Source organism: Ailuropoda melanoleuca, chromosome 8 (assembly GCF_002007445.2).
Source record: "Ailuropoda melanoleuca isolate Jingjing chromosome 8, ASM200744v2, whole genome shotgun sequence".
NCBI classification, from domain to species: Eukaryota; Metazoa; Chordata; class Mammalia; order Carnivora; family Ursidae; genus Ailuropoda; species Ailuropoda melanoleuca.
In genome coordinates this window covers 43,515,412-43,527,577 of record NC_048225.1, presented here as the reverse complement: position 1 = coordinate 43,527,577, position 12,166 = coordinate 43,515,412, and the positions used below count along the sequence as shown (strand labels likewise).

General features: G+C 43.2%; 1 protein-coding gene across 3 annotated transcripts in view; it reads right to left on the bottom strand.

The window, feature by feature from the left end:
- Nucleotides 1-8,207: 8,207 nt before the first annotated feature.
- The window catches only part of ME3 (malic enzyme 3), a 203,805-nt gene continuing 199,846 nt past the window's right edge, over nucleotides 8,208-12,166 (bottom strand). For all 3 annotated transcript variants that reach the window (XM_019805893.2, XM_019805894.2, XM_034666180.1), the window contains 2 exons: nucleotides 9,853-9,951; nucleotides 8,208-8,520 (listed from right to left, as the gene is read on the bottom strand). In XM_019805893.2, coding sequence (XP_019661452.2) covers nucleotides 8,359-8,520; nucleotides 9,853-9,951 — 261 coding nt within the window. In that variant the 3' untranslated portion in view covers nucleotides 8,208-8,358. The remainder of the gene's footprint in view (nucleotides 8,521-9,852; nucleotides 9,952-12,166) is intronic.

Sequence of the window (12,166 nt, the reverse complement as noted above, 5' to 3'; positions counted from 1 at the left end):
AGCTCCGGGAGCGCATGGGGGTGATGGCGGCTGGTGGTGTTAGAAACACAAAGGACAGACACGCGCCGGCCCTGGAACTAAGGGCTGGGATGCTGGGTGTGGGGCGCACATCCCGAGATGTTGTAGGGTTGAGCAGCACCAACAGAAACAGAGTTAAAGTGGCCAGAACATCAGTGGAGAACGGTGCACGATCCCTCTGTTCTGAGACAGAGGCTGAGATTCGGCCACTGATGCTCTGACTCTCAGAAGAGACACAGCAAACCTCCAGGGAAAGCCGCCAGAGAACAAAAGCCTGGAAATACTGGCTCATAGCGTGCCCATTCCCATCCCCCCCTCACAGGGGACACGGAGACTATACCCAAACAGGGTTGCCTGAGTATCGGCGTGGCAGGCCCCTCCCCCAGAAAGCAGCCTGAAAAATCAAGAAGTACACATCCCTAAGATCCCTATAAAACAAGGGTGCATGGCCTGGGTACCGGTCAATAATTTGGGCTCTGGACAACCCCGCATCCTCTCCTCATCAGAATGACGAGAAGGAGAAGCACCCCCCAGCAAAGAAAAGACAGTGAGCTGTGGCCTCTGCCACAGAAATAATGGATATGGATGTAACCAAATTATCAGAAATGGAATTCAGAGTAACAATGGTCAAAATGATGATTAGACTTGAAAAAAGTATTAACGAAAATGTTAATGAGAATAAAGAATCTCTAAGGGTAGAAATGAGAGCAAATCTGGCAGAAATTAAAAATTCTATGAGCCAAATGCAGTCAAAACCAGAGGCTCTGACGTCCAGCTCACTAGGCAGAAGAACGTATTAGCGAATTGGAGGATGGGTTACGAGAAGAAAAAGCGAAAATAGAATCTGGACTTAAAAATATCCACGCCCACGAATGTAGGTTACGGGACATCACTGACTCAATGAAACGTTTCAATGTCAGAATCATCGGCATCCCTGAGGGGGTGGAGAAAAACAGAGGTCTAGAAGAGATATTTGAACAAATTGTAGCTGAAAACTTCCCTAATCTAGCAAGGGAAACAAACATTCGTGTCCAAGAGGCAGAGAGGACCCCTCCCAAGCTCAACTATGACAAACCTACACCACGTCACGTCATAGTGCAATTTGCAAATATTAGATCCAAGGATACAGTACTGAAAGCGGCCAGGGCAAAGAAATTTCTCACGTACCAAGGAAAAGGTATCAGAATTACGTCAGACCTGTCTACACAGACCTGGAATGAGAGAAAGGGTTGGGGGGGCATTTTTAAAGCTCTTTCAGAGAAAAACATGCAGCCAAGGATCCTTTATCCAGCAAGGCTGTCATTCAGAACTGATGGAGAAGTAAAGACGTTCCAGAATCGCCAGTCATTGACCAATTTTGAAACCATGAAACCAGCCCTACAGGAAATATTAAGGGGGGTTCTATGAAGGTAAAAAGGCCCCAAGAGTGATACAGAACAGAAAGTCACAATCTGTAGAAACACAGACTTTACTGGCAACATGGCATTATTAAAATCATATCTCTCAATACTCAGTCTCAACGTAAATGGCCTGAATGCTCCCATAAAACACCACAGGGTTGTAGATTGGATAAAAAGAAATGACCCATCCATTTGCTGTCTACAAGAGACTCATTTTGAGCCCAAAGATACATTCAGACTGAAAGTAAAGGGATGGAATACCAATCTTTCACACAAATGGACCTCAAAAGAAAGCTGGGGTAGCAATTCTTATATCAGATAGATAGGATTTTAAACTAAAGACTATAGTTAGAGACACAGAAGGGCACTATATTAATCTTAAAGGATGTATACAACAAGTGGAGATGACAATTATAAATATATATGCCCCCAACAGAGGAGCAGCAAGATACACAAACCAACTCTTAACCAGGATAAAGAGACATATAGATAAAAATACATTAATAGTAGGGGACCTCAACACCCCACTATTAGAAATAGACAGAACACCCTTGCAAAAACTCAGTAAAGAATCAAAGGCTTTGAATGCCATACTCGACGAGTTGGACCTCATAGATATATATAGAACACTACACCCCAGAACCAAAGAATACTCATTCTATTCAAATGCCCATGGAACATTCTCAAGAATAGATCATGCTCTGGGACACAAAACAGGTCTCAGCCAATACCAAAAGATTGAAATTATCCCCTGCATATTCTCAGACCACAACGCTCTGANTGAAATTGGAACTCAACCACAGGGAAAAATTTGGAAGAAACTCAAACACTTGGAGACTAAGAACCATCCTGCTCAGGAATGATTCTATAAACCTNTCTATTCAAATGCCCATGGAACATTCTCAAGAATAGATCATGCTCTGGGACACAAAACAGGTCTCAGCCAATACCAAAAGATTGAAATTATCCCCTGCATATTCTCAGACCACAACGCTCTGAAATTGGAACTCAACCACAAGGAAAAACCTGGAAGAAACTCAAACACTTGGAGGCTAAGAACCATCCTGCTCAAGAATGACTCGATAAACCAGGAAATCAAAAAACAAATTAAACAATTTATGGAGACCAACGAGAATGAATACACAACGGTCCAAAACCTATGGGATACTGCAAAGGCAGTCCTAAGGGGGAAATACATAGCCATCCAAGCCTCACTCAAAAGAATAGAAAAATCTAAACTGCAGTTTTTATATTCTCACCTCAAGAAGCTGGAACAGAGANGAACACTACACCCCAGAACCAAAGAATACTCATTCTATTCAAATGCCCATGGAACATTCTCAAGAATAGATCATGCTCTGGGACACAAAACAGGTCTCAGCCAATACCAAAAGATTGAAATTATCCCCTGCATATTCTCAGACCACAACGCTCTGAAATTGGAACTCAACCACAAGGAAAAACCTGGAAGAAACTCAAACACTTGGAGGCTAAGAACCATCCTGCTCAAGAATGACTCGATAAACCAGGAAATCAAAAAACAAATTAAACAATTTATGGAGACCAACGAGAATGAATACACAACGGTCCAAAACCTATGGGATACTGCAAAGGCAGTCCTAAGGGGGAAATACATAGCCATCCAAGCCTCACTCAAAAGAATAGAAAAATCTAAAATGCAGTTTCTATATTCTCACCTCAAGAAACTGGAACAGCAACAGAGGGACAGGCCTAACCCATGCACGAGGAAGCAGTTGACCAAGATTAGAGCAGAAATCAACGAATTAGAAACCAGGAGTACAGTAGAGGAGATCAAAAGAACTAGAAGCTGGTTCTTTGCGAGAATCAATAAAATTGACAGACCTCTGGGAAAACTTGTCCAAAAACAAAGAGAAAGGACTGAGATTATTAAAATTATGACTGAAAAGGGAGAGGTCACGACCAGCACCATTGAAATTGCAAGGATTATTAGAAACTTTTATCAACAGCTATATGCCAAAAAACTAAACAATCTGGAAGAGATGGAGGCCTTCCTGGAAACCTATAAACTACCAAGACTGAAACAGGAAGAAATTGATTTTTTAAACAGGCCAATTAATTATAAAGAGATTGAGTCAGTGATAAATAATCTTCCAAAAAATAAAACTCCAGGCCCGGATGGTTTTCCTGGGGAATTCTACGAGACATTCAAAGAAGAAATAATACCTATTCTCCTAAAGCTATTTCAAAAAATAGAAACAGAAGGAAAGCTACCAAACTCATTCTATGAGGCTAATATTACCTTGATCCCCAAACCAGGCAAAGACCCCCTCAAAAAGGAGAATTACAGACCGATTTCTCTAATGAATATGGATGCCAAAATCCTCAACAAGATCCTTGCTAATAGAATCCAACAGTACATTAAAAGGATTATCCATCATGACCAAGTGGGATTCATCCCTGGGATGCAGGGGTGGTACAACATTTGCAAATCTATCAGTGTCTTAGATTTTATCCAGAAACAAAAATTCAGATATCATATGATTCTCTCAATAGATGCAGAAAAAGCATTTNAAAAAGCATTTGACAAAATACAGCATCCTTTCCTGATTAAAACCCTTCAGAGTGTAGGAATAGAGGGTACATTTCTCAATCTCATAAAAGCCATCTATGAAAAGCCTACTGCAAGCATTATTCTCAATGGGGAAAAGCTGGAAGCCTTTCCCTTAAGATCAGGAACACGACAAGGATGCCCACTCTCGCCACTATTATTCAACATAGTACTAGAAGTCCTTGCAACAGCAATCAGAAGACAAAAAGGGATCAAAGGTATCCAAATCGGCAAAGAAGAAGTCAAACTGTCTCTCTTTGCAGATGACATGATACTCTATATGGAAAACCCAAAAGAATCCACTCCCAAACTATTAGAAGCTATAGAGCAATTCAGTAATGTGGGAGGATACAAAATCAATGCTTAGAAATCAGTTGCATTTCTATACACGAATAACGAGACTGAAGAAAGAGAAATTAGGGAATCCATCCCATTTACAATAACACCAAAAACCATGCGTTACCTTGGAATTAACTTAACCAGAGACGTAAAGGACCTATATCCTAGAAACTATAGATCACTTTTGAAAGATATTGAGGAAGACATAAAAAGATGGAAAAATATTCCATGCTCATGGATTGGAAGAATTAACATAGTTAAACTGTCCATGCTACCCAGAGCAATCTACACTTTCAATGCTATTCCAATCAAAATACCTATGACATTTTTCAAAGAACTGGGACAAAGAGCCCTTAAATTTGTGTGGAACCAGAAAAGCCCCAAATCGCCATGGAACTGTTGAAAAGGAAAAACAAAGCTGGGGGCATCACAATGCCGGATTTCGAGCTGTACTACAAAGCTGTGATCACAAAGACAGCATGGTACTGGCACAAAAACAGACACATCGACCAATGGAACAGAATAGAGAACCCAGAAATGGACCCTCGGCTCTTTGGGCAACTAATCTTTGATAAAGCAGGAAAAAACATCCGGTGGAAAAAAGACAGTCTCTTCAATAAATGGTGCTGGGAAAATTGGACAGCTACATGCAAAAGAATGAAACTTGACCACTCTCTCACACCATACACAAAAATAAACTCCAAATGGATGAAAGACCTCAATGTGAGACAGGAATCCATCAAAATTCTAGAGGAGAACATAGGCAACAACTTCTATGACATCGGCCAGAGCAACCTTTTTCACGACACATCTCCAAAGGCAAGAGAAATAAAAGATAAAATGAACTTATGGGACTTTATCAGGATAAAGAGCTTCTGCACAGCCAAGGAAACAGTCAAAAAAACTAAGAGACAGCCCACGGAATGGGAGAATATATTTGCAAAGGACACTACAGATAAAGTACTGGTATCCAAGATCTACAAAGAACTTCTCAAACTCAATACGTGAGAAACAAACAAATCATAAAACGGGCAGAAGATATGAACAGACACTTTTCCAATGATGACATACAAATGGCCAACAGACACATGAAAAAAATGGTCAAAAGATTAGCCATCAGGGAAATTCAAATCAAAACCACACTGAGATACCACCTTACGCCAGTTAGAATGGCAAAGATAGACAAGGCAAGAAACAACAATTGTTGGAGAGGATGTGGAGAAAGGGGATCCCTCCTACATTGTTGGTGGGAATGCAAGTTGGTACAGCCACTCTGGAAAACAGTGTGGAGGTCCCTTAAAAAGTTAAAAATTGAACTACCCTATGACCCAGCCATTGCACTACTGGGTGTTTACCCCAAAGATACAGACGTAGTAAAGAGAAGGGCCATATGCACCCCAATGTTCATAGCTGCATTGTCCACAATAGCCAAATCATGGAAGGAGCCGAGATGCCCTTCAACAGATGACTGGATTAAGAAGCTGTGGTCCATATATACAATGGAATATTACTCAGCTATCAGAAAGAACGAATTCTCAACATTTGCTGCAACATGGACGGCACTGGAGGAGATAATGCTAAGTGAAATAAGTCAAGCAGAGAAAGACAATTATCATATGATTTCTCTCATCTATGGAACATAAGAACTAGGAAGATCGGTAGGGGAAGAAAGGGATAAAGAAGGGGGGGTAATCAGAAGGGGGAATGAAGCATTAGAGACTATGGACTCTGGGAAACAAACTGAGGGCTTCAGAGGGGAGAGGGGTGGGGGAATGGGATAGACTGATGATGAGTAGTAAGGAGGGCACGTATTGCACGGTGCACTGGGTGTTATATGCAACTAATGAATCATCGAACTTTACATCGAAAACCAGGGATGTACTGTATGGTGACTAACATAATATAATAAAAAAAAACATTAAAAAAGAAATGTATTATTTAATTTCCAAATGGTTAGAAATTACCCATTTTTTTCTGTTGTTGATTTCTTTTTTTTTAAAAATATTTTATTTATTCAACAGAGATAGAGACAGCCAGCGAGAGAGAACACAAGCAGGGGGAGTGGGAGAGGAAGAAGCAGGCTCATAGCAGAAGAGCCTGATGTGGGGCTCAATCCCAGAACACTGGGATCATGCCCTGAGCCGAAGGCAGATGCTTAACGGCTGTGCCACCCAGGCGCCCCCTGTTGTTGATTTCTAATCTAATTATTAACTCTGTCCAGGATGACTTCAGGAGCCAATTGCATTTGAACTCCAAGGATGAATGATGTCTCCAGCAGAAAGCAGGGCTGAGCTGCATTTTAATTGATAAAGGAAAGGGAACAGGAGGAAAGGAGTTTACAGATGGAGGCCAAGCATATGTAAGGGCACAGGCCTGAAAGTGCATGTGTTTAGTGTGGTTGAAACAAAGGAAATATAATTTGTATCTTCTTTATGTCTTGATCAGTATAGCTACAGTTTATTTATTTAGTTTATCTTTTCAAAGAACCTGTTTTTGTTTCATTGCTTTTCTCTACTATTTTTCTTTTCTATTACACTAAGTATAAAGGACATGCAGTTGGGGTACAGAATTTGTGGGACAGGACACAGAAAAGATAGTGTAAAAGTTCTCTGGTGTTGAGATTCCAGCTTCACTTCAAATCCTCTTCTGAAGACTTTCTCATTCTCCGTGAGCCCAGGGATTATAGAACAGGGATGTTTTCTCAGGGTATCCTTGGCTGAGCACCAGCACCAAGGAAGCAGATGTTGGAAGAACAAGACCTGGGCAAGGGGTGACTGGTGGCTCTGCTAATTACTGTTCTAAGAGTCCAGTAGTCCTGTGACTGTGAGGTGGCTACATAGGACCCATTCACTGTGGGCAGTGGGGACCCGGCAGCAAGGGTGGATGGGGGTAAGTCCCTGAGCATGATTTACTGCTTTCTATGTTATCCAATAAAATTAGAGGTTAGAAGCTGTCATCTCAATAGGTTCTAGAAATTTATCAGGATTTTTGATTGCAGGGGCTATAGGCTTGTTCCCAACTCCCCAACCCATGGTTTGGGCTCTGCTAGACATGAAGGAGGTGAAAGCTATGGTTGAACTTGTCTAAGAAACCTGCAGGACAGACTGAAGGCATTCTATAAGAATACTGCCCTGGTTTGCTGAATTCCTTCAGAGTGAAGGGTGGGAGACAGAGAGTTCCAGAGGCAGGAAAATGAAATCAAGTCTTCCCTAGAACTCTATGATTCTCTTCCCCTCACTGCCTCTCTTCCAATCCTCACTCCTTGGCCTGCTGACCTTCCACACCCACATTTCTCTGGTTTTCCTTTTAGTAATAACCAAAAAGGAATCCCAATATTCAATAACCCACATATCAGGGATAGTTTTTGACTAGTGAGTTGCCTTCAGCTACTCAGCCTTCATACCCATCTGAGTCTTGAAGGGTGTGTATTCCTCCAACAGGGATTGAACTCCCTCATGGGTGGGCCATGCTTTCTGGTCAGTGGCTGCCCTTACCTTCCTCATTTTCCCATGACTCCTACCCATCCTTTACTCTTGGGTCTCAGTGCACACATTTCTCTCACTGAAGTATTCTCTTATGTTCTCATAGAAGTATCTGCTTCCTTCTCTGAGTACCCTTGACCTTTATCTACCCTTCTTTCATGGACTTAATCATTTTCTCCCATGTGGCAAAACACAGAGTTGTGTCCATACCTCATCTTCTTCACTAGACTCTGAGCTTTGTAAAGGCAGAGTTCTAGGAAGGATTCTAGATTTCCCACAAGATTTAGCTAATTGTTGGCAATTAGATGAAGAAATTCTTGGGGAGGAAGTTAGAAGAGGGTTACAGAAAAGTGAATTCTTAGGGTCTTCAGGGACAAGGCTGTCATTCACTGTGTGGCTGGGTATCTCCCCTCACACCAGAAAGTTCAAAGGAAAAACACAGTGACAAAGATGGCTATTTTAGAACCCATTTATATTGTCAGTGTTACTCTGGGCTTGTTCCAGCCTCACACCAGCCTCTGAGACTGCATCAGACTGTTTGAACATTCATGGCTTCTTTGGGCCAAGTATAGCTGTCCAGTGTAAAGGAGTCATAGTCTGGAGTGTAGACCAGGGATCTTACAAAAGCCTCCTTGTCCTTGGGCTCCGGGTAGTAGGAGGCCAGGTTGTGTTTGTACGCGAAGTCAAGGACCTAGGGAAAAAACATAATTTCCTGAGGAACTGGAACTAAGGAGGAACCTGCCTAAAAGTTGCCTCAAAGTTGCTTGGGAGCCTGTGGAAGGGGAATAGCCCCTGCGGAACCATGAACTGTTGTCCCTGAAGCCAGCAGATAGGAGGGATTTTGAGCCTTCTGCCTAGGTAGGAAGCTGCACCGCAGGGGAATAAACAGAGGCCTCAGACTCAAGCCTGCCTCTGCTTCCAGCTGCCTGTGGGTCCTCAGCAGTGACATTATCCTTGCTGAGCCTCAATTTCCTCATCTGTAAAGTGGGAGTAATGAGACCTTTCTCTGGAGTAGTGGGAGGATAAAATTAGGTAACAGGCAAAATCAGGGGCCAGTACCTGATATTCTCCCCCCCTCAATGTGGGTTGAATTGGGAGAAGAGCCTGGACATTTTCTCTGGGTATTAGATTTGGTTTCAGAAGAGCATTAATCTCAATATCCCCAAAAGGAAGGAAATGGACAGGGTGGAGCTGGGACTATGAGCTGGACTGTTAGTCTTGAGGGCTGATTCTGGATTGTACAATGGACAACTCATGGGGAGCACATGCTGTTGTGCAATGCATCTTCTGAAATTATATTTAAAACTTACAGAAAATCTAAATTATATATACTAATAAAAGTGATAGTATAATAAACCCTAATTCAATCCTTATCTATATTCAACAATTATCAATGTTGGGCCAGTCTTTATTGCACTCTGTTCTGATTCTCTGAAAACCCATCATCTCTGCAAGGTCTCTAGGAAGACATTTTTCCTTGGAATATTCCATGAACCTGATCACCCTGTGGCCCAGCGATTCTGAGAAAAAGGGGAGGCATAAGCATTTACCCCACACTGAGTGTGCAGCTTTCTCACTGTCCTCTTTAATCTTCAGAACTCTGGGAGTGAGGAATTACCATCCCCTTTGGAAAAGGAGGAAACTGAGGCTCAGGAAAGTGAAGTGATTGGCAGAGCTGGGATGCAATAGCCTGAGCTCTTTTCATGATGCTATGAAAATTGACCTTTCTGTATAAATGGGCACTTATGATTCAGTTTTAAAAAATTCCACCCACATTCTGGTCCACAAGACTATGGACTTTGTTGACCTTTTTGCCTGGTGTTTGAGGGGAAATCCAGGAGCTTTCCCAGAACTGGCCCAAGTGGGTGTTGGGGGCGGGGCCTCGAGCTGTAGGCCGGAGTTTCTCACTGTTGGGAGCTCAGGATTCTCCACAGCTGCCATCCCCTTGGTTCTTCTAAACTCGTGGAGAGAGGAAGTTGTTGAGCCTCACTAGCCATATTTCCGGGGGTAGGATGCTCCTTACTTGGATGGCGATTCTCAGGGACACATCTCGGATGGTGCTGAGTGGTGGGTACAGTCTCCCTTGGGACAAATGCTGCTCAGAGACCTCTTGGGCAATTTGCTGGGGAGAGAGAACCGAGAGGAATAAGCTGAGTTTCTGCCTTCCCAGAACATGCCCAAACGGTTACCCCAGAGACTCACCTTGCCCTTCATAGGTGGCCAACCACTGCAGTTCCCAAGGTAGTCTCTTCCTCCTCATGGCCCCAAGGCAGCTTAATGCTTGGGCTTTTATTATTTTTTTAAAGATTTATTGATTTATTATTTTAGATAGTGGGTGAGGGGCAAAGGGAGAGGGAGAGAAAGAATCTTAAGTAGGGTCCATGCGTGGCATGGAGCCCGATGTGGGGCTACGTCTCATGACCCTGAGATCATGACCTGAGCTGAAATTAAGAGTTGGACGCTTAACCAACTGAGCTACTCAGGTGCCCCAGTGCTTGGGCTTTTAAGCAAGGACTCATCCTTTCTGTATTGTGAGATTGGCTGAGAGTTTAAACTACATGAGACCCTAAATTCTAAAGGAGAATCATCACTAAGACCAAGATGAATAAACTTGTGGCTTGTAAAGCAGACTCTGGGATCTCCCCTTGACTGGTCCAGCCTATTGCACAGAGATCCCTGAGACCCTCCCTTCCCGAGTTCCAGCCTCTTCCACATGCTTAGTAACATCCTGGGTGCCCGCCTAGGGCATCTTGTCTCTGTATTCAGAGCTCCTTGAGCTCTCCCTTCCAGTCCTGAGCAAAGGCTCCTTCTGCAGTGAGTGACACCACAGAGGGGCCTTAGGCTTTATCTAAATAAATGCCGTCGGCACAGCATCCTGGGAGTAGCACCTCCCATGGCTTCCTTCCCTGGTTCGGAGCTGGTCTCTGAGGCCCAGCTCTCTCCCTCAAGCCTCATCCTCCAGCCTCAGGCACTGGTGCTCAGTCTGCCTTTTGGAACAGCCTCTGTTATGTACTGGCTCTGAATCCACTCCCATCCAATCTTCTTGTGTCAGATTTAAATTTGGGAAAAACCATGGTGCTGTCTGAGAACTGTGTCCCAGAATGGATGAGCCAAAGGAGTTGGTCTTGCCTTAGAGTTTGGCTGACATTAGGGAAGTGGGTCTCCTCCTCTTCTGCCTCATTTTCATGCTCCTGTCTCTCCTTTCCATTCATTCATTCAAACATTAACTGAGCTGTATGATATTCCAGGCTCTGTCCTAGTTGGTGAGGGTCCATGGCAGAGAAGCCCTTTTCCTCCTGTCGTCTGGAGTCAGTGGACAATTAACAAACACGTACAACAATTATAACATAGAAGTGAGTGCAAGCAGAAGGGGCACATAGGCATAGAGGAAAGCAGGGCCTGGTCTGCCACGTACAGGAAACCTTTCCAGGGATGTGACACTAGCTAAGACCTGAAGGACAAAGTATGAATTACTCAAAAAAGGAGAGGCAATAGCGTATGCAATTTCTTGGAGAGAGGCAGCAGGAGGGAGCAAGAGTTCTAGACTGTGAAAAGAACACTGACTAGGTCAACGGTAGGGGGATGCTAAAGGCTGGAGAGGAAAGGAGGGCCTGGTTATGACATGCCTTGTATGGAAACCATGTGAATGAGTTTGGGCTTTATACTGTAAGCACCAAGGAGCCATTCAAACGTCTGAATTGAGGAGAGAGATGGACTGCTCTGGGTTTTCAAGGATTTTCTTGGGGGAGGTACAGAAGATGGGGTTAGAGGGAAGCAGGATTTCCATGGCTAAATCTGTATCTGGAAAAGTTACCCTGCAGAGTGAAGAGATGTATCTTGTATGGTGGGTCACTTCTCAGACATTGGGCACTGGTAATGCTCTGCTTCAGCTTGGAGTAAATCATTTGGGGCCATCCTGGTGCTATTGCTCACAAGCCCAGTGACCTTGGGCAAGTAAGTTCGACTCTCTGTGTCTCACTTTCCTTGTGCATCACATAGGGATAATCACTATATCTTTTTTACAGGGTTGTTAAGGTGGAATGAGATATATAAATCTCCTAAAAAAAGTGGAATGAGATATATAAAAATCTCCTAAAAATTCCCATAGGAAAATCAGATTCAACTTAAATTGTCTTAACTTAAAAGTACCCCTTTCAGAAATATATCTCACCAGCCTTTTAAAGACCAGGCTGTCAGCTCCTGGAAGGGAGGGATCTTGTCCTGTTTGTAGCAAGAGATTAATAGGTGGGTTGAGGAGAGGTCCCTGTGTAGTTGATGGACACTGTTCATGAAATGATGGAGCTGACCTGTCCCAAGCACTAGGAGGTGGGGGTGTA